The sequence below is a fragment of the Stegodyphus dumicola genome, chromosome 3 (assembly GCF_044657685.1).
Source record: "Stegodyphus dumicola isolate Sdum_Otavi_A_Nest chromosome 3, ASM4465768v1".
NCBI lineage: Eukaryota > Metazoa > Arthropoda > Arachnida > Araneae > Eresidae > Stegodyphus > Stegodyphus dumicola.
In genome coordinates this window covers 231322064-231341590 of record NC_140770.1, presented here as the reverse complement: position 1 = coordinate 231341590, position 19527 = coordinate 231322064, and the positions used below count along the sequence as shown (strand labels likewise).

General features: G+C 30.4%; 1 protein-coding gene across 8 annotated transcripts in view; it reads right to left on the bottom strand.

Annotated features, from left to right (window-relative positions):
• The window catches only part of LOC118200518 (brefeldin A-inhibited guanine nucleotide-exchange protein 3), a 153913-nt gene that overhangs the window by 87638 nt on the left and 46748 nt on the right, over window positions 1-19527 (bottom strand). For 7 of the 8 annotated variants that reach the window (XR_015040419.1, XR_015040420.1, XM_085813903.1 and 4 more), the window contains 5 exons: window positions 13860-14124; window positions 11452-11627; window positions 11108-11270; window positions 5321-5473; window positions 1381-1599 (listed from right to left, as the gene is read on the bottom strand). Coding sequence is in view for 6 of the 8 variants with exons in the window: in XM_085813903.1 (XP_085670029.1) it covers window positions 1381-1599; window positions 5321-5473; window positions 11108-11270; window positions 11452-11627; window positions 13860-14124 (976 nt within the window). In the remaining 2 variants the exon portion in view is untranslated. The remainder of the gene's footprint in view (window positions 1-1380; window positions 1600-5320; window positions 5474-11107; window positions 11271-11451; window positions 11628-13859; window positions 14125-19527) is intronic. The other variant, XM_085813899.1, reaches the window with a different exon arrangement.

Sequence of the window (19527 nt, the reverse complement as noted above, 5' to 3'; positions counted from 1 at the left end):
AGGTGCAGAAAATGAAAAAAAAAAAAAAAAAAACTTAGCTATTTAGGGATGGATAATTTATTTTGAATGCTAATGCACATCCATATAGCAGAAGATTGTAATAGATTTGTTGACCAAAGTTTTATTCCGTTTGCTTCAAATACGAGTAAGAAGTTTTACTCTGAATGTTTACTTATGCCATAAAGTATATAATATGTATAGAGTCCATGTGGGTGGCATAAGTTAAATCTATGGGGCTTCTTGATTTAGAAAGAGACATTTAATGGACCAGAACGCACACCAGATACACACATGGCACACAATATTTATTTTTTTTTAGTTCCTATATAAATATATTTATCACGCTTCAAATTCTTCCCTGTTGAAAAAGTGCCTGCATGGAATAGTGTTCCCACCCCCCATGATTTTTTAGGTGGTAAATCAAACCATTTGAGAGCTGAATTAAAGTAGTACCTTACAAAGAATACATAACTTCCAAGACACTGGATTGTGGCCTTTGAGAAGCAAAAATGCTACACAGGAGGTAAACTATTACTTAAAATTATCATATATTCACAAAAATGGAATTTTATTTTAAACTCTGTACATCACTGCATGCTGCACAGTTTGAAAATGATTAAATTATTACTTGCAAAGTGTAATTTACTGATACTGAACCAGTTTTTGCACAATTTTCTGTTTTAGTTTTTTGTTGCAAGCAAGTCACATTTAAGAAGCCAAAAGACAGCATGCAGCTCTTGAATCATGGTTAAGTGGCCAGAGAGCCACAGACTGGCCATATACATTGTCAGTGTTTTTATATAAATTACAGATATTTTGTCAGTAAGAAAGAATGATTTGATATCTGCTGAAGGTATTAGAATTAAATATATTGTAGCCATACATACAGAATGTTTCTGAAACTCCAAGGTAATAATAAATGATAATTTTCTAAATACATTTACATACTTTTGTGTTTTACATACTTTTGTAAAACACAAAAAAAGTTCTTTGGATGCATAAGTACTTTTTTTGGGAGAGGAGTTAAGACAACAAAAATTGAGAAAAGAAGGCAGAATGGCCCTGAAGAGGATAAAGTAATTGTCCAAATTATTTATCATAATTAAATATGTAATTTTAAAAAGAATTAGATGCATATTCTTCATTCAATATGAAAATTTATCATCCTTACACAAAACTTATATATAAGAATTACAGAAAATGTAATCTCGGAATTTTTTTCAAAATTTTTAAAAGTGACTTAAAGAATTTGTTAAAAAGGATTATTTAACTTGTATTTAAAAAAGCTAGAATTTAGCAAAAAGTGCCATTTCAAATATCAATTGAAATTAATCTTTCAGCACTATTCAAATTTGTACATGCCACATATTGCAAACTAACCTAGCATATTACAGAGCTTTGCAGCTCTCTGTAGTCCATCCAAACTTTCAGCTATAGCATCTTTTGTTTTTCTGTGTTCTTCTTTAGCTCCTTCTGTTCCAAGAAGGAAACCTATTGTACTAGATATTCCACATGAGTTAGTTCCATTTAATAAAACTGACAAGACTTCTAAAACAGTTTCCCAACAGCAAGTTAAAATTCTTCGGCTAAACTTTCTTCCTGCAAATTATTAATTGAATTTAAATACATTCTCATATTTAATCATCTCATCTTAATAGTAATAAAATATTCATAAATAAAATGCTTTTTATGGAAGCAATTTCTTAAAATCACATTATAATGGAATAAAATATATACTGAAACCCTATTTTCTTTTTGATTATGCAGAATTACTCAATATCTGCAGAATACTATGTATATACCTTCAGTTAAAAATACAGCATAATTCACTAAAAAAAGGTATTGCAGAAGTTGTTCAGTAAAAATTTTCTTACTAATCCAAGACAACAAAATCTGCATTGTACAATTATGAGTTAAAGATTTCTTTTACAAATATATTTTAAAGGTAGAAAAAAAAAATCATTTACAGAAAAAAGCTGATTGGAATACAGACAGGAAAAAAATGTTGATGTATGGCAAAAATAATTATATATGTATAATAAAAAAGGACATAGCTACAACATTGTGGTAAAAGAGAGAAAAAGACGTAGCAAATGCTGATGGCATAGACATAGATCAATATTGAAAAGGAAGAATTTTGATCGTGCAAAATGCTAATCAATAACAAATAGGAAACTTGGCAGTCGAGGCAGATTAAAATCCATTTTTATTTAAATTCACATTTGGGGCCACCGTTTACTTAAATTTTTTAATACTATTGCGATAGGAAGAGAGCACAGCGAAATTGCATAAAGCAGTACAGAGGGCGAAGCTAAAAGTGAGCCTTTATCCAATATGGAAGATCGCTGAAAGGAAGGTTTTGGTTTAGGTCAGAAAGGTTTTAGTTCTCAAAATTTTGAGATCAATTTGAGACCTGAATAAGCTATGTCATTGTCATCAGTTTTATGCAAGCTCTGTAGCATACATTAATCTAGAAAAGGTCAAGCAGAAAAGTTATTACTACTGTGAGAATACAGTGAGGAAGCACCCAAATTAAAAATGAAGAATTAAGAAGCTATTACTAAATTAAATTATAAAGCTGATTTGTGTGTTTTTTTATCTTACATAGAGTCAGAAAAGTTATTACTAATTTATGAGAGCAAAGCAGCATAGAAAGAATTATATTACATGCCAAAAGAGCATCTTGAAATACCTTCTGTATTAGTACAGTAAAAAAATTTGAAACTACCTTCCAAATAGCTCATAATAAGTCTGCAGATCAATTACCCTCTCAGCAGCAGCACTTATAGCATTTACAGCAATGGACACTGACTAATATATCCTAGAAAACGTTTTCCCACATAATATGCTAAACTAAAAAAAATAGCATTAAGCAACTATCAAGCAGCATTTGTAGTAATTGCCAGTTCTATAAACTCTGTAAGAATTAAACTGTTTCCTGGTACTAATAAAGTGGTATTTGTGAAATACTGTTTTAAATATTCAAATATTATTCTAAAATTTCAATTTCAAAATTATAAGCACCTGTAACTGTATTCAAAACTGTAAAATTTTGAGCTTCAAAATTGCCAAACTGGATTGCCTACAAGTTTCAGTTCCACATTATGTACATGAGACTGCATCTGTAAATGTTTAGTGTATTTATACACTGAAATACGTGCCCAATTGGCCTGCCAACCCTGCCCTGAGCTGCGGTTGGCTAAGTAGAAAATAATTTTCTTGAAGCTGTGCATAACAGCTTGAAACATATAACAGCACATCAGATATTCATCTAGCAGTGGAGGGGGGAGAAGCTGAATCATTTAAATTGCCAGTTTTTAAATTCTTTATTAAAAGAAAAATTCCTTTCTACAGATACCTGCTTATATGACAATATAATTTTAACTGCTTATATACCAAGTTTTCAGTTTTTCAAATCTGGTATCTAGAGAAGATAGAAAATAATGAGATGATAAACATATTATGTGAGAAACTTCCAGGATCAAAAGTAGGTTTTCCCTGTTCGTCAAACAAACAAGCTTTCTATAAAACTAGTCTATTATACGTTGATACCATAAAGATAATTTTTTGTCATATTTTTATAGAAACATTTGGGATCTTATGTCTGTAAATCTTGCCTAAATGTTTCATGGTGCAAGATCTAAAATCCGAAAGAACAATTATCCCTGCCAACTGTGTAAGAGTGAAAAGACAAAAGATTTCTAAAAATAAAATTCAGAAAAAAAAGAGGGTAAAGTGAATTTTATACAGAAAACTCATACACAGTTGAATATTCTGAAAAAATAACATTGTAAAACACTTACGAAAAAATATAATAGAAAATGAAATTAATTTTAAAATAATTACAGTAGTTTTTTTCATGTGCTTAAGAAATGTTTCAGAAGCTTTGCTTTATAGCATTTATTACTTTATCTTCTAGATTAAAATATTTCGAAGTCACCAGAATGGAAAGTAATGTCACTTTAAACTAATGGAAATGCTTTATTTTAATAATATTTTTATATATAATACATTATCATTATTTTAATGAGATTTATGAATATGTTTTTAAAAATGAAAATTTCACAAATCTGAGAATAGAAATTTTGTATACACACTCATCTTAACTGTGTCAAAATGTTGATAAGTTATTAAATTTAGTGCCACATAACAAATGTATTAATTATTAATTTCTCAAGAAGTCCCCCTACACAGAAATGTTATTTTTGATCTCATATTTTAGTACTCTTCATTTGCAAAAAGAAACAATTTCAAAATGTTTATATTCTGATATAGCCTCATGCTCAGAAATTCGAGTATCAAAAGGTTTATATAGGAAGTAGGAATAAACCTGAAAGATAATTCACCAGATATATATTTGTCAATGAATCACCAAAAAATGTTCCTCCAAAATGTTAATTCTCTCTCAAAATAGTAGTCATAGAAAACAAAAAGAAATAGCAGATAAATAAAATTAAGGACCTTTTACCAATTTTGGCTGAAACTAAGGATTTTAAGGAAGCAAAAATTGTTTCCTAAAAACTTAGACTTGTGAGCACTGTATGAACCCTGAAGTTTACACACATGAAACTCTTAATAATTCTTGGACAAAATGAAAATTCATCAATGAAAGCTTAAGCAGTAAAAATGACTAATATGTCTCTCATTTATATAAATATGGCATTCCTAGGAATGCTGATCAATAGCTCCAATAAAAAATACCATACTGAACATGTAACCTGAGAAGATGAATTCTTACAAAAAATTCCCTGGATAAAAAAATATTTTGAATACCATTTCTATTGCACTCCTACCTCCTAGATCTAGAGACAGTGCCAGAGCTGGTACAACTCATGTGGCTGCATTGGATGGTATAATTTAGAAGCTGCAAAAATTTTATAATTTCTGCTGGGCAGTAGAATTTTGGAGTTGTAAAGATGGCAATGGGGGGGGGGGCAAAAGTGCTGGCCTTGGCTAGGATTGATAATTCATAGAGAATGCTGGACATACTTCAATTAAGACTTCTAAAAGAAAATATAATCATGATACGTCCACCGAGACTGATATATAAATGTAGAGAAAGAATACTCTTTTGCACTGATAAGGACCAGATTTTATTCAGAATTAATGTTCAAAATTCAGTTTGCCTTGACTGACTATTACTTTTTAACAAGCTTTAAATAAAACAACAAACTGATCTATGCTACAAATAGGAACAGTGCGTTAAATAAATAAGTACACTGTAAATCAGAAAAATATAAATTTTCCTAATTTTCTATAAAACATTATGATTTAATATACAGAAATGCACAAGATTAAAATATTTTCATTCAAGGCATACCTGCTTCCTTTTTGGGCGAGCTTTGAGTATTTACAATGGCTCTCTCAAGTCGCCTGTAGTCAGACAGTTGCTGAGCTCCAGGCAAAGTATTTCCTAATCCATCTACATCTGAAATATTGTTATGCGACCAATCATCAGTACCAAAGAGCACACCTATTATTCAAAGTGAAATAAGAGGGAAAAAAGCAAAGCAGAACTGAGAAAAATTCAAATGAACTAAAAAAAGGTGCAATAAAAAGCATTTAAAATGGATAATTAAGTTATAAAAGACAGAATATTTAAACAAAAAATGCAAATTAAACATTTATATTTCATTCAAACTGAAAAACAAAAATAATCAAACAAAACAAATAAAAATGTGGTTTTGTAAGAAGCAAATCCAAACAATGACATTATTTTTAGTTTTTATATTCATATTAAATAATGAAACAAAATTCTATGCCTGCATTAAGAATAAAAACCTAGAAAGACATTTTAAAGCAAGATCTAAAAGCACATTTAAACGTTAAATTTATCAAAAATATTTCAGTTTCTATGCATATAAAAAGAATCTTTTATGATAAAATTGCAACAGATATTTAGTTTAAGATCTCAAAATTCAGTTAAAAAAAAAAAAAAAAAAAAAAAAAAAAAACTTTTTTCAAACAATCTTAAGTGACTGTTTATAATAATAATCAATATTTCACTATACAGCTGTAAAATTGAGCAAGAAAATTCAGACATAAGAATATCATATACTAGTATTTCACTACATATACTGTAGGGTAAAATAAAAGTATACACTACTTTATAGAAAATATAAAAATAAATAAATAAATAAATAAAAATAAACATAATAAACCCCAAAACAATTGGAATTTGATTTAATAATTCCAATTGTGTTCTTTTTAATTATAAGTTACAAAAAACTTTTAATAAAATACATATTTACTACAAAAACAGTTTTTATAATACTGCATCCAAAGATAGATCACATAAATTATCTCTAAATAAAGTACGATCACTTGTCATTGTGATGTTTTATACTGTAGATAACCTAACTCATTAGCTAAGCTGATAATAAGAAATGATTTTCTTCTGTGGTTTCTCAAAACCATTTCATTACTTCAGTAATGAAAATTTAGGCTCAGCATACTTTCTTATAGCAAGTATACAAACTCAGTAAGATGACATCTGTGTTTCCATTGGAATGTTACTTGTATGGTAGCCTCTTCTTGAATTTAATACAGGTCTGCTAACCCAACCCAGTAAGAATCAGAATTAACATTTAACAACAGAAATGAATTTTTTATTGGTTTGCATAAAGGAAAATGTATGGTTAGATTATTTAATTGATTAAGGCCAAGAAAAGCATACAGGATCTAAGATACTATCCACACTGCTAAGTTCACGTTTTAAATTTTTATCAACATTCTTTATGAGAACTATGGGTAAAGACATTACTGTAATAAGATACCATCCTCACTATCATACTGATTCCATAATCCAAATTTTCACTTTAAGGCTCATTTTAATGTTCACATAAAAGCTGTTTTACTTTATATAAAAGTTGTTTTACTTACTAGCTTTTATATGAACATTAAAATGAGCAACAGTAGGTTCCTCTTTACATCCAAACATTCAAATCCTCATTTTTTCTGAATCAAAATACACCTGAAATTGCAAACAAAGCAACCCTGAATGCTTACGTTAACAAACTCCCACTGATCATTAGTCTAACTGATATAAAGCATGCCTCTTTTAAATTATCCTTCTTCTGCTGTGTGGTGAAAGGCATAAATACAAATGGCCATTTGTCATTAAGACTTCCTTCATGAAGTCTCATATGTATGACAGGCATTGAAACTAGATTATACGTTCTCACAAAATGTTTAACTGGATAACAATAATATTTTTAATGAAATAAAGTTAACTTTCAGAATGGAATTCACAGCAATATTCACCAAATGAATACTATTTATGTGATTAACAAATTTACAAGTTCTTGGTGATGTCATATTTACTATTAGTTGTCAGTGTTATTTAATAAAATGAAGAACAGCTAAGTTTTTGGATTATTGATATTTAGTATATATTATATTTTCCTGTTTATGTGCCTCATATTCACCATAAATAATGCAATAACAGTTAAATATATGTTATGAAAGCAGGCTAACAGTTTTTTATTCTAAGGCTTTTTAGTTATTTTTATTTTTTATTTTTAAAGAAAATATAAAAAATGTGTTATTTTTGGCATTATGTAAAATCTAAAACCTAATTATCAACAAAAAAATCTGTAGTAAAGTATTAACAAACAAAAGTATGTAATCTATCAATACAAAGAAAAGAAACTGAGGAAAGAAGGGACAGCACTTTTATTCAGTAACCAATTAATCATACTAGAGCATTTGAGGAATATGTGCCTACAAAGGGAAACTTTTTCGAAGAACTAAAAACACAGGATAATATTTCTCAGTTTCCACTGAAATTCAGCTTTAAATTTTCCTGAATTTAACTAGAAGAAAATCTTAGATTGGCACTGATTTTAAATAAAACTATTTACTTCAAAGACAATCAGATGAAAATTACCCTTTGTCAGAAGCAAAACTAAAAAATACTGAATTCAAGATTGCTTTTTTGCTTAGTTCCCCTATTTTCCATAACTACACGAACAACTTTCCCAACAAATTTAATTAACTAGTTATAAAATTAAGCATGAGTAAATGAACAATTTTGCATACAAACACAATGAAACAACTAATAATATTGAAAAAAGATGATTTAGCTCACTCATTATAGTAAAGCATACAAAAGAAATTTATATTAGAAGCAAAACAATTAAGCATCTCAATCATTCCCAGACAGAAGATAGAACATTTTAAATAAAATATCAATATTCTGGGAAAGAAAATTTCATCCTGTAAAGGAAATTCATAACATTACATGATGATAATAAATATAACATCTATGCTGCTTCAAAATAAAACTGAGAAAACGAGAATTACAATAGACTGAAATATACAACCCCATAATGCAGTGATTTCTAAATTACACTATTCATTCATGAAGGACAATCATGATATTAAAGAGAAGGATGACAGAATGGTTAAATTTCTAAAGGGGAGATGGCCAAGAGAGCTATACGTTGACAAAATTTTGACTTATACAGTCAAAAGTCATTAATCCAGACTCGTCGGGACTTCATCGATTCCGGATTATCGATTTTTCCGGATTATACATCATCGGTTTAAATCTGGTAAGATGGCATGCAGAAATTATAAAATTAAAAATATGAAACCATAATTTATGAAATAAGGAACAATTATGATCTAAAGGGTATCAAAATTTACAAAAAAAAGCTTAATATTTATTTGTTTACTTTATTAAACATTTCTTTCAATGTAAGTTGTTTTAAGTTGATTTGTTTTTTATGTGATAATACATTCTCTTTAATTCTATAAACAGACAAAATTTCTTGTTCAGTTACAAAGTTCCGCTGTTCAAGTCCTACATGTGCTGTGTCGAGAATATCGACTAATTTGTCAATCGATTTTTTTTGTTTTCAATAACCTCTGTCACTTTCTTCGCTATAGGAAGCAAATTATAATGACGAGGAATTTGATTTAAATCATATCAAAGACGGAGTACATCGAGATGAAATACTACATTTAGTAAGGAATTATAAGCCAAATAAAATAAAAAACATCTGCCCTGAAGATAAGGATAGTGCTGACAGATCAACTTCCAATTCATTGCGCAATGCGGTGTTAAAGATAAACAAACGTTAAAGTTTAGATAAACAAAGGATATGCTTTTATAAATTTTTTGCAGCAATTCCACTTTTTGTTTAATGGACTTCAAAACATACTTTTGCTTTGTAGATCCTTTACATATTAGTAAATATATATCAGAAATTCTATTTGACATAATCGAAAGTTCAAGCTTACTTTTATAAAATTGCTCTAACAGTCTGCAAAAAATAATAAGCCAAATCCAATTCGAAGATTAAGGAACAACACAATCTGCAACATTAACTGAATTAGATAATTTTAGCTTGGCTTATACTGTCCATTATACATTAAATGCACATTCGTAAACATATTTTGCACACGCGCACACGCATATTTGCAGCCGTAAAGGTCTTACGTCAATACGACGCATGCGCAGAAAGTTTGTAGCTTTGAGGTCCGGATTATGGGTGTCTGAATTAACGATTTTGACTGTACTTTCTGATTATCTGCACATCTATGAAAAGCTGCCAACTGAGCATTTCGTGAACTGACAAAAGACATTTTCTTGGCTATTTTTATAGCTCATAAGTAGGGTTCTGTTCATAAATAGTAACGAAGAGAAGCATTTTATGACAGAAAAAAATCTTTATAATCAATATTTACATTTTTACTAAATTTAAAGCATGTAAATCCATATGTAAGACACATATGTGGTATGTATATGAATAGGTTATTTAATGTCACACGTATGCTTGAAAATATGTCAAAAATGGGAAGTTAGGTTGAAATTTGAAAGCAGGTGTGCAGAAAACTGGAAAGTATCAATACTTTTTCAGCACATTCGGGAAATTATTTTCTAAATTACTTTTGCATATGTATGACCAGATATCTATTGAATAAGTATTTTTGGCAATTTGCCTTGTTGTATTGATTGTGATCCCAGATTATCTCTTCGTACAATATCACTAGAATTATCATGCTTTAGGTATCTTCTATCAAGCCCTTTTTAAAGCAGCTCCACTAAAATAATTTTCTGCAATTCACATGTATTTACAAGAAAACCATCCCCCCCCAACTGCTCTTCAATTTTTCAGCTACTGATGCAATTGTAATGTCAATAACTGGGGGAGGAGGAGAAATTAAATTTTTGTTAAATACGTTATACATTTTTGCTAAATCTATTCATATATTTATTTACAATACAGAACTAATATTTAATTAATACCTAACTAAATAATGTTTTAGAGATTAATGTAACCAAAAAGAATGTATTAATATTTTTTTTAATGAGTAAAACAGGTACTTGCATATTTTGGTGCATCAGGTGATCAATCACATGAGTTAACCTAATGATAAAATTAGCCCGGACCCCAAGTGAATAATGTGGCTTTTAAACCCTACCTACAATATAACAAAACACTATCATAAGACAGAGGCTATTTTTTTTTATTTAATGGAACAACATGCTTTTAAAACCTTTCTAAAGGTTAGAAATATGTTTCAGAAATTAGATATTTCAATAAAGAGGGAATTAAAATTAAATGCAGTGTATTTAGCACATATATCGTTTTATAGAAAACTGTTCCAAGCATGCTAGCCTCCAAAGGAAAAGATCAAGAGAAATACACAAAAAAATTACAGTTTAACTTCCGATACACGTTACAATAATAATTCACCTGAGATTAGAGCTGTTTTTATGATTATGTTGATCCATGTAATTGATCATTTGAGATACCAAGATTTGTACATCCCTGTCTTAAATACTAATTAAAGAAAAAAATTATCAATTTACCTTTCTGGTTATATTATTTTGTAAAGCATAATTTAATTTAATACAACCTAAACATCATTTCAGTATCATGAATGAATATGGATTATAAATTAGCTTAAATTTTAAATTTAAAGTAAATTTGATAATTTCTTTAAACTAAAGCTTATAGCATTATGTTAATTCTAACATACATACATGTAAATTTTAATATTTGGGATACATTTTAAAATACATTTAAATATTTTGGAAGATAATTACAATTACTGTATATTAAAAAGAACACTAAAAATTTTAAAGGTTGAATACCAGATAATAGGTTCACTAAAGCAGAATTTTCCAATGATACTGGTTTATAGCCAGCCTCTTCTAACATATTAATGGCTAATACTTGCTGATATAATTCAGCAAGCCATGTAGCTGACAGATACACCAATACACCACTTCCATGAACTTCTTCAATAAACTGTTGCTAAATTAAAATAATACATAAAATTTTACTATTATTTATAGACATATTTAATATATAAAAGTAAATAGAAGTGAAAAATTTTTATTCCATAATTAAAACTATATAAAACAATATACTTTAATTAAAATTACTACAATTCTTGGTCAACAAAAATATTTAATACAGCAAAATCAATTCTTACTTCAGTTAAAGGTGGATTGCTAGTTGGATCTTTATAATAATTATTTCGAATCAGCTTTAAATTTAACAAAAGTACTGAAAACAATGCTAAATATATGCCATCTGCATTCAATATTGTTATGTGAGATACAATATCAGCATTCTTCTCTTTCACTGATTGCTGTTCTTGCCAAAAACCTAGGAAAAATAAAAAAATTGCACTTAAAATATATTTAAATTTAATGAAGGTACACATAAAAATATGGATATTTAAATTCATGACAACACAAAAGTACACAATATTAGATTCAAGGAAAGTATGGTTAAAGTAAAAAATGTGCGTTTCATGATTTCATTAAAGTCACAAGATAAATGGAATGAATAAAAGAAATAGCTTATAGATGCACATGTGTGCACATGGCTTGGTTTAGCTTATGTCATTATCGCAAAGCCTCGAGGGCTATCTGCCTAAGGTGAATGATGCCTTCGTGAAGGACTTTGTAAGGAAAACTGGCTAGTATACACGTTACACATGGGGAAAACTACAAAAATGCCCATGCAGCCAGCCCGTTTGTGGAATTCTAACTGCAGACTGAACTACCAGTGTTAAGCGAATTTACTGCTCAGCTGCTAGTGGGCTCATAGCAATTTGGAATTTCAAAGCATTTACCATTGTTGTCGATCAAAAATGTAAACTTTTTCTGATTTAAATATTAAATTATTCCACAAACAATGCAGTTTTTTTGCATAAGTTCTAAAATAACAGATTTAAAAATAAAACTTTTCAAGATATACTTGCTGTGAAAAAAAATGCCTAAAAGAATTGTTAAATTATTATGAAACTGGGCATGAGCAACAAGAAAACAAAAGTTAAAAAGTGATTAAAATTTAATAGCAATCAATCCATTTACAGAGCAAAATTAGGTCTGCAGCACAGTTCTCTCTAAGCATGAATTTAAAAAATTTAGTGCATAAAGAAAATTAATAAGTGCACAGACAAACATACCACTAATCAAAATAGTAATTATAAAAACTTTATTTTAAAACAAAATATATTAAATACGTTAGTTTCAAAAGAATATGCTTTTTATGAATAGAGAATGTTTGATAAATATGTTAGGTTATATCTCATTGATAATTAATATGCATACTTGTGTCAAGCCATACAACTGCAGTAAATGATGCTGGTGCACTTGTGTTGTCTCCTAAATGTGGTAAGTAAAGTGACATTATTAGAGTGATTAGCTATGTTGTCCACAGCTGTAGATAATAATATATGTGTTTATGCATTTTACTGTTATATTCATACATTTATATATAAACCATGGAAAACTTTGTAAAAAGGAGAAAAAACAGCAAGTGATCTTAAAAACGAATAGTTGAAAGAAACAGTTGAAGCAGAGACCACAAACAGTAAAAATAAATTACAAATTTCATTACAAGACATATTTTTAGGCAACAAAGAAAATGGAGTTATCTGTATTTACTGTCATGATAGATATGGAAATAATGATTTTGTTCATGGGAAAAAATGCACAGATGATTGGAAATTGGTTTTTTAAAATTGCATTTAAATAGTAAATTTCATGTGGACATCGTAACAAAATCCCTTATTATCTGCAACAAGATTAGTACATTTACTAAATGAGATCCCAGATAATATCCAAAGAAAAAATATCCATTTGTGAAGAAGTGAAAACAATAATTGATAATGTATTACTAGCAACTAAAATGAATAGCATTCTATGCAACTAATAGGCCATGCAAGAAGGCATGCGGTATCCACATCAGTTATTTTTACACATGTAAAAAAACTGCAATAACTATAACTGATATATGCAACAAAATAAAAAGGACGAGTTATGACTAAAGCAAAAAAAAAAAAAGACTGTAAAAGACCCCTATCAGTTAAATGAGGCTAATATTGCCAATAAAATTTCATTAATGAGAACAGAATTAAATCACACTTTCTTAAAAGGAAAGAAAGAAAGCGATTACTCAAAAATCACTTTCTTAAACTACAATAATTATCATTACTAACAAAGATAAGATTAGGAATTTTTCAGAGAAACACAGCTTCAGTGACGATCAACTTCTTCATAACAACGATACTATAATCAACAAAATAGAGTTACTGCTTTCAGTAAACAGATCTAAGTAACAGTAAACAGAACTGTAAACTGCTGAACTTGAAAATATTTTATAATTTTCTTTATTTCTACAGTTCGGTAGTATTTTACTTCGTATTCTACAGCTAAAGCAAAGCAAATATAGCATAAATCCATCAATAATAACACTAATAAATTCATATAAATTATCAAATATATGACAGAAACAGTTTTAATTAAATATTTTTAGTGATTCTTTCAAATCTAATTTTTTAAATTATCACCACATTCTTCAAAGAAATATATAAAATTCAGAACTTACTTTCACAGTATTTAGAGGAGAATTCTTGCATGGCTTGATCTGCTTCAATGGAACTACGCATAGCGAGAAGATCAGGAAGGAAGGATTGAAGCACTTGAACAAAATGTCTAGCATTTTGTCGTTCTTGCTGTGCAAATTCAAGCCTAGCTAAACATAATTTTTCTATTCTTTCTCGTTCTTCTTTTCCAGCATCTTCCTGACCTAATAAAGTACGGGGTATTTTTTTCAGGCGATCTGTTTCTTCTGGATCATCATCTACATCAACCTGAAATCATTATTGATATAGAACTAAATCATTGTTATGTAATTTATGGGATATAAATGTAATACATGTCACTGCAATAATATATAATAGTGTTAAATATGCTTTCAGAAAAATTAAAACTAGAAAATTAACACAGATTTTTAAGATGGATTAATGTTTTCACTAAATGCATCTTTCAAATCATAGCAAAGAAAGGGCAACAATAATGAACTTTAATTTCATGACATTTCACATGCAGATACTCCAAGACTAATAAAGGCCAATGTCCAACTGATGGCTCATGAATAGTATATAAATATCATGCATCAAAGACTGAAATAAAGTGCAAAACTTAAAACCAAGAGCAGCTATGACATCAGATTGTAATAGAGGGTTATCAGAACGCGTGAAAAACATGTAACAAAAACTTACATCAAGAGCAAAGCTCAACAGCAGTTGCAGCAGCAAACTAATGTTACATAAAAACGCTCTGGACGAAAGATACCTCAATACAATATTTTACACAGTGCAAGCAAATGAGCAAAGCTGAGAGTTTGATCATTGGACTACAAAAGGCTAATTAATACAGACAATCTCTCATGAGGCATTCAGTTTACAGTGAAATCGCAATCCAAATATATTAGATCCATTAGTTCATGAAAATCAGAACCAGTGTCACTACAGAGGGCTTATGTCACTATATATTAGATGTAGTTGATAATGTCATTTTCCACCAACTACATAACATATTTATGAATATACATGTACTTACCAAAAAAAAAAAAAAAAAAAAAAAAAAAGTCTTGCAGATGGCACTGCATTACAGTATATCCCTTTATCACATATCAGTAATTGGCTGATGTAGTCTGCAGTGGTACCTGCCCTAATTTAAGAGTGGCAAACTCACCTGATCATATGTCTTCAATAAGTCATAGAATGTATCTGTATAAATGGTATGCAAGTATTGCTGGAAATAGTGCCAGCTAGTTAAGAATCTTCCTTTACTGTGGGTTAACCAGATACCTCTTATATGGGGTTAGTGTTAAAGGAATAAGTTCTCATGATAACCAGACACACTCACTAGCACTTTATGCCACCCTTATGGCGATAGAGTATTTTGAAGATATTTATGGTCAATCTGTTGTAAATTTTATCATAGCATGTTAGGCTTTCATGAGTAGGATTCCCTGCCCTCACTAATACATAATCACTTGACTTTTACTACGATTAAATGTGATTGATAAATATAGAGACACATCTAAAACCATTTCAGAATGTTTAGAGGACAAAAGGTCACTATCTGATATGTCATATCGCAGGGTATCCTCCCTGAACTCTATGCATATACCTTACCACGTAATCCCATGCATCCAAGTAAGAGATGTAATTTATATATATATATATATATTAGTGTAAGCATATGGGTTCATAAGAGTGAGTGCACACTGATGATAGTTTGATAAAATTTATTTTTTTGAAAGAAACACTTTACAGTTCTGGAACTTTCAAAAACTTGTACGGGTCTTCTCAGTATGTTAAAGCACAATCAGTAGTTACCACTTCAAACTATTATAAATACTATTCAAATCATTATTAAGCACAGCACGATGTAAAACACATCTAAAGAGTCACATACAGATCTCTCAAACTCTGAATTTAATTCTGTACTAAAAACTGATAACCGATGCTCTATCCAGTCTTATGTAGTTTTTCCCCGACCGCTGAGAAATTTTTACTACCTGCGATTTCTAACTGCTGGAAGGCAAATACAGTTGCAGTTGCATATAGGAACAGATACAGTTACATACGCATTTAGGCCAATCACAGTTATACAAGGACCAAATTATAATGTTGTCAAATGGCCAGCAAGTTTGGCGACTTTTGGTGATTTATCAGTACAATGGAAAGCGCATCGCAATGAAAATCACAATGCCAAATTAATTCATTTTTATTGGCAATTTGGAGACAAGAATTAGTTGTCAAAACCATCACCAGCTTGACAATATCTTGCTAATTTAGCCAGATAGCCATTTACCTCAATGTTAAATAGATTCTCACCTGCAATCTCCCCCCCCCCCAGCAAAGCTTTGCATTTTCGAGGCACTGCATGTTAATGAGATTCTATAATTTTACATATAATTTCAGTAAAATCATTTACACATATACAAAATTTGTAACAAGATTTCATGCAAGTATATGGCTTCACAACCATGAGATCATAATGATGCCCTTTTCGTCTAAATTGTTCATAACAATGTTCATCGCATCAATAATTTCATTTTTATGACATTCCCTCCTTCTTTGACAGGTGTTTGGGCAGGATGTTTGACAGATGTATAGAAAGGGCCTTTGACAGACGTTTAAAGTATGGGAAGTTGGAAAAACTGTCTCTCATGGTGATCACTTCCCTAACATAAACACCTCTGACAGTGACAATATTTCTAAGACTGCAATGAATAATGGTACCAAATATCACCAACAGCCATGTTCTTTAAGACAACTATCTCTATCAAAACTGAAATAAAGGAAGATCAAAGGAAAACTGAAACAAGAGATGACTGATCAAACTGAAACAAAGAGGTCTGTTCAAAACTGAAGCAAAGGACAATCTTTTTACAGAGGTACATGTATTTACAAAACAAGTACCATAGAATTAAACAAACAATATTTATTAAGATTAAAAAAAAATATTTTGAAATTTAAAAGTACATAAAAATTTAATGCATAATTATTAAATACTACTTTCCTTCAATAAAAATCGTAAAAACAACCTTGTATTTAGCGTAGGTATAGTGAAACACTCAATCGATTTCGAGGGCAGCTAAAGGTCCCTCCCATCAGGAGACAGAAATACCTAGAAAGAAGCAAATAAAGGAGAAGGAGTCTCAGAAACACGTGGTCCTTATCAGCACTGCACGTGGTTATAACTGGATTTTAAATCAGAGTTGCACTGGCCGCCTACTTTTACTGAGCCAGGCTATCTGATCAAGCATAAAGGACAAGAAAAATTAGCGAAGTTAAAATAGAGAGCGAGAGGCAAATGCACCTTCACACTCAAAATCTGCACTTCAAATAATGGAAAACAACCACTGAACGGATTTTTATGCCCTCTGGTAGTACCAAACGGAGGTAACGCCATCTATCGGCAAAAATAACTGAATTAAGATAGTAGAATTTTAAAGGTATTAGGAAGGACTGGATTGGACTTCAAATCATTAACTAAACCTGCTAAATCTTTGTGAATGTGAAAAACCTCAAGAAACTCCAGTTCACCTATGGAAGAAGCCTTTTGGATAATTTTTGCAGACCCAAAGTCAAAATTATGGTTAAATATCCAACTATGATACGCTATTGAAGACTTGTTAATTTCGCCTTTTCTGACATAAGATTCATGTTCCTTGATACGAAACTTCAACGCTCTTTTTGTTTGACCAATATATCTTAAACCACACTGACATGATATACTATAAATTCCCCAAGAATTCAAGATAGAAATGCAATCTTTTAGAATCGAAGGCTGAATTTTATTAATAGGGGAGAAACCGACTTGAAAATTGAATTTCTGGAGAATCCGTGCAATTTTATAGCTAACAGAAGGATAAAATGGAAGCACGACAAGGTTATTAATATTATTTCTAACAGTGGAATGTCTTCTTTGATGGGAATATGAAAATTTTTTAACGGCTTTATCAATAATCACGGGAGAAAATCCATGGTCAAACGCAACTGCTCTCAAATAATTAAGTTCATTGGTAAGCAAAGATTCAGAGGAACAAACTGTAAGAGCGCGGAATACATAATAGTAAAAAGAAGCCATTTTTTGCTTAACAGGGTGGCATGACTTGGCATGGGGTGGTAAACAAACTGCAAAGGGTTTACGGTACACAGTGGTGCTAAAATCAGTTTCATTGCGGATTATAAGAATTTCAAGGAAGGGGAGGGAATTGTTGGATTCAATTTCCAGAGTGAATTGGATGGCTGGATCAATTGAATTCATAATAGATAGAATCTCGGATAAATCCTCTTTATAACCATCAAAAAGTGCGAAAGTGTCGTCAACATACCGAATTCAAAGACGAAAAGATAGTTTATCAAATAATTTCATCTCTAAATAGTGCATATAAATGTCAGCAAGTACGGGACTGAGAGGATTACCCATAGCCAATCCTTCAACTTGACGAAAATATGCATTTTGGAAAACAAAGTGGGTTTGACTCAGAGAAACTTTAGTACGCGAAACCAACTCATTAATTTCAGTATGTGTGAAGTGAAATTCCCGAAGCCTAGTTTCAAGACAATTTAGTGCTCCTTTGACCGGAACATTAGTAAACAGTGATTTGACATCAAATGAAACCATAATGGAATGAAGTGGAGAAATATTTTAAAGTTTATCAATGACTTCAACAGAATTTTTTACAGTGTGAATATTGTTAGCAAGCAGAGGAGAAAATCTGGAAACTAAATATTTGGCCAAAGGACGCAAAAAAGAGCGTTGAAGTTTCGTATCAAGGAACATGAATCTTATGTCAGAAAAGGCGAAATTAACAAGTCTTCAATAGCGTATCATAGTTGGATATTTAACCATAATTTTGACTTTGGGTCTGCAAAAATTATCCAAAAGGCTTCTTCTATAGGTGAACTGGATTTTCTTGAGGCTTTTCACATTCACAAAGATTTAGCAGGTTTAGTTAATGATTTGAAGTCCAATCCAGTCCTTCCTAATGCCTTTAAAATTCTACTATCTTAATTCAGTTATTTTTGCCGATAGATGGCGTTACCTCCATTTGGTACTACCAGAGGGCATAAAAATCCGTTCAGTGGTTGTTTTCCATTATTTGAAGTGCAGATTTTGAGTGTGAAGGTGCATTTGCCTCTCGCTCCCTATTTTAACTTCGCTAATTTTTCTTGTCCTTTATGCTTGATCAGATAGCCTGGCTCAGTAAAAGTAGGCGGCCAGTGCAACTCTGATTAAAAATCCAGTTATAAACACGTGCAGTGCTGATAAGGACCACGTGTTTCTGAGACTCCTTCTCCTTTATTTGCTTCTTTCTAGGTATTTCTGTCTCCTGATGAGGAGGGACCTTTAGCTGCCCTCGAAATCAATTGAGTGTTTCACTATACCTACGCTAAATACAAGGTTGTTTTTACGATTTTGATTGTCACATTAGCGTGTTTCTCTTCTAGACTACTTTCCTTGTTACCAACCAAAAAAGTATTTTGCAATAAGATTTCAAATGAGTTTATCTACAGAGATTAAATACATTAACCCATACATTAAAATTAATTAAATCATTATTTATGCTACAACTACATATTTAATAATTTAGTAATTGATAAAAATTCTAGCAAATCTATGAAAACTGGTTTGTTTTTTTCAGTCCCTATCGCATAACATGGGCAGCAATTATGAAAATTTTATAAATT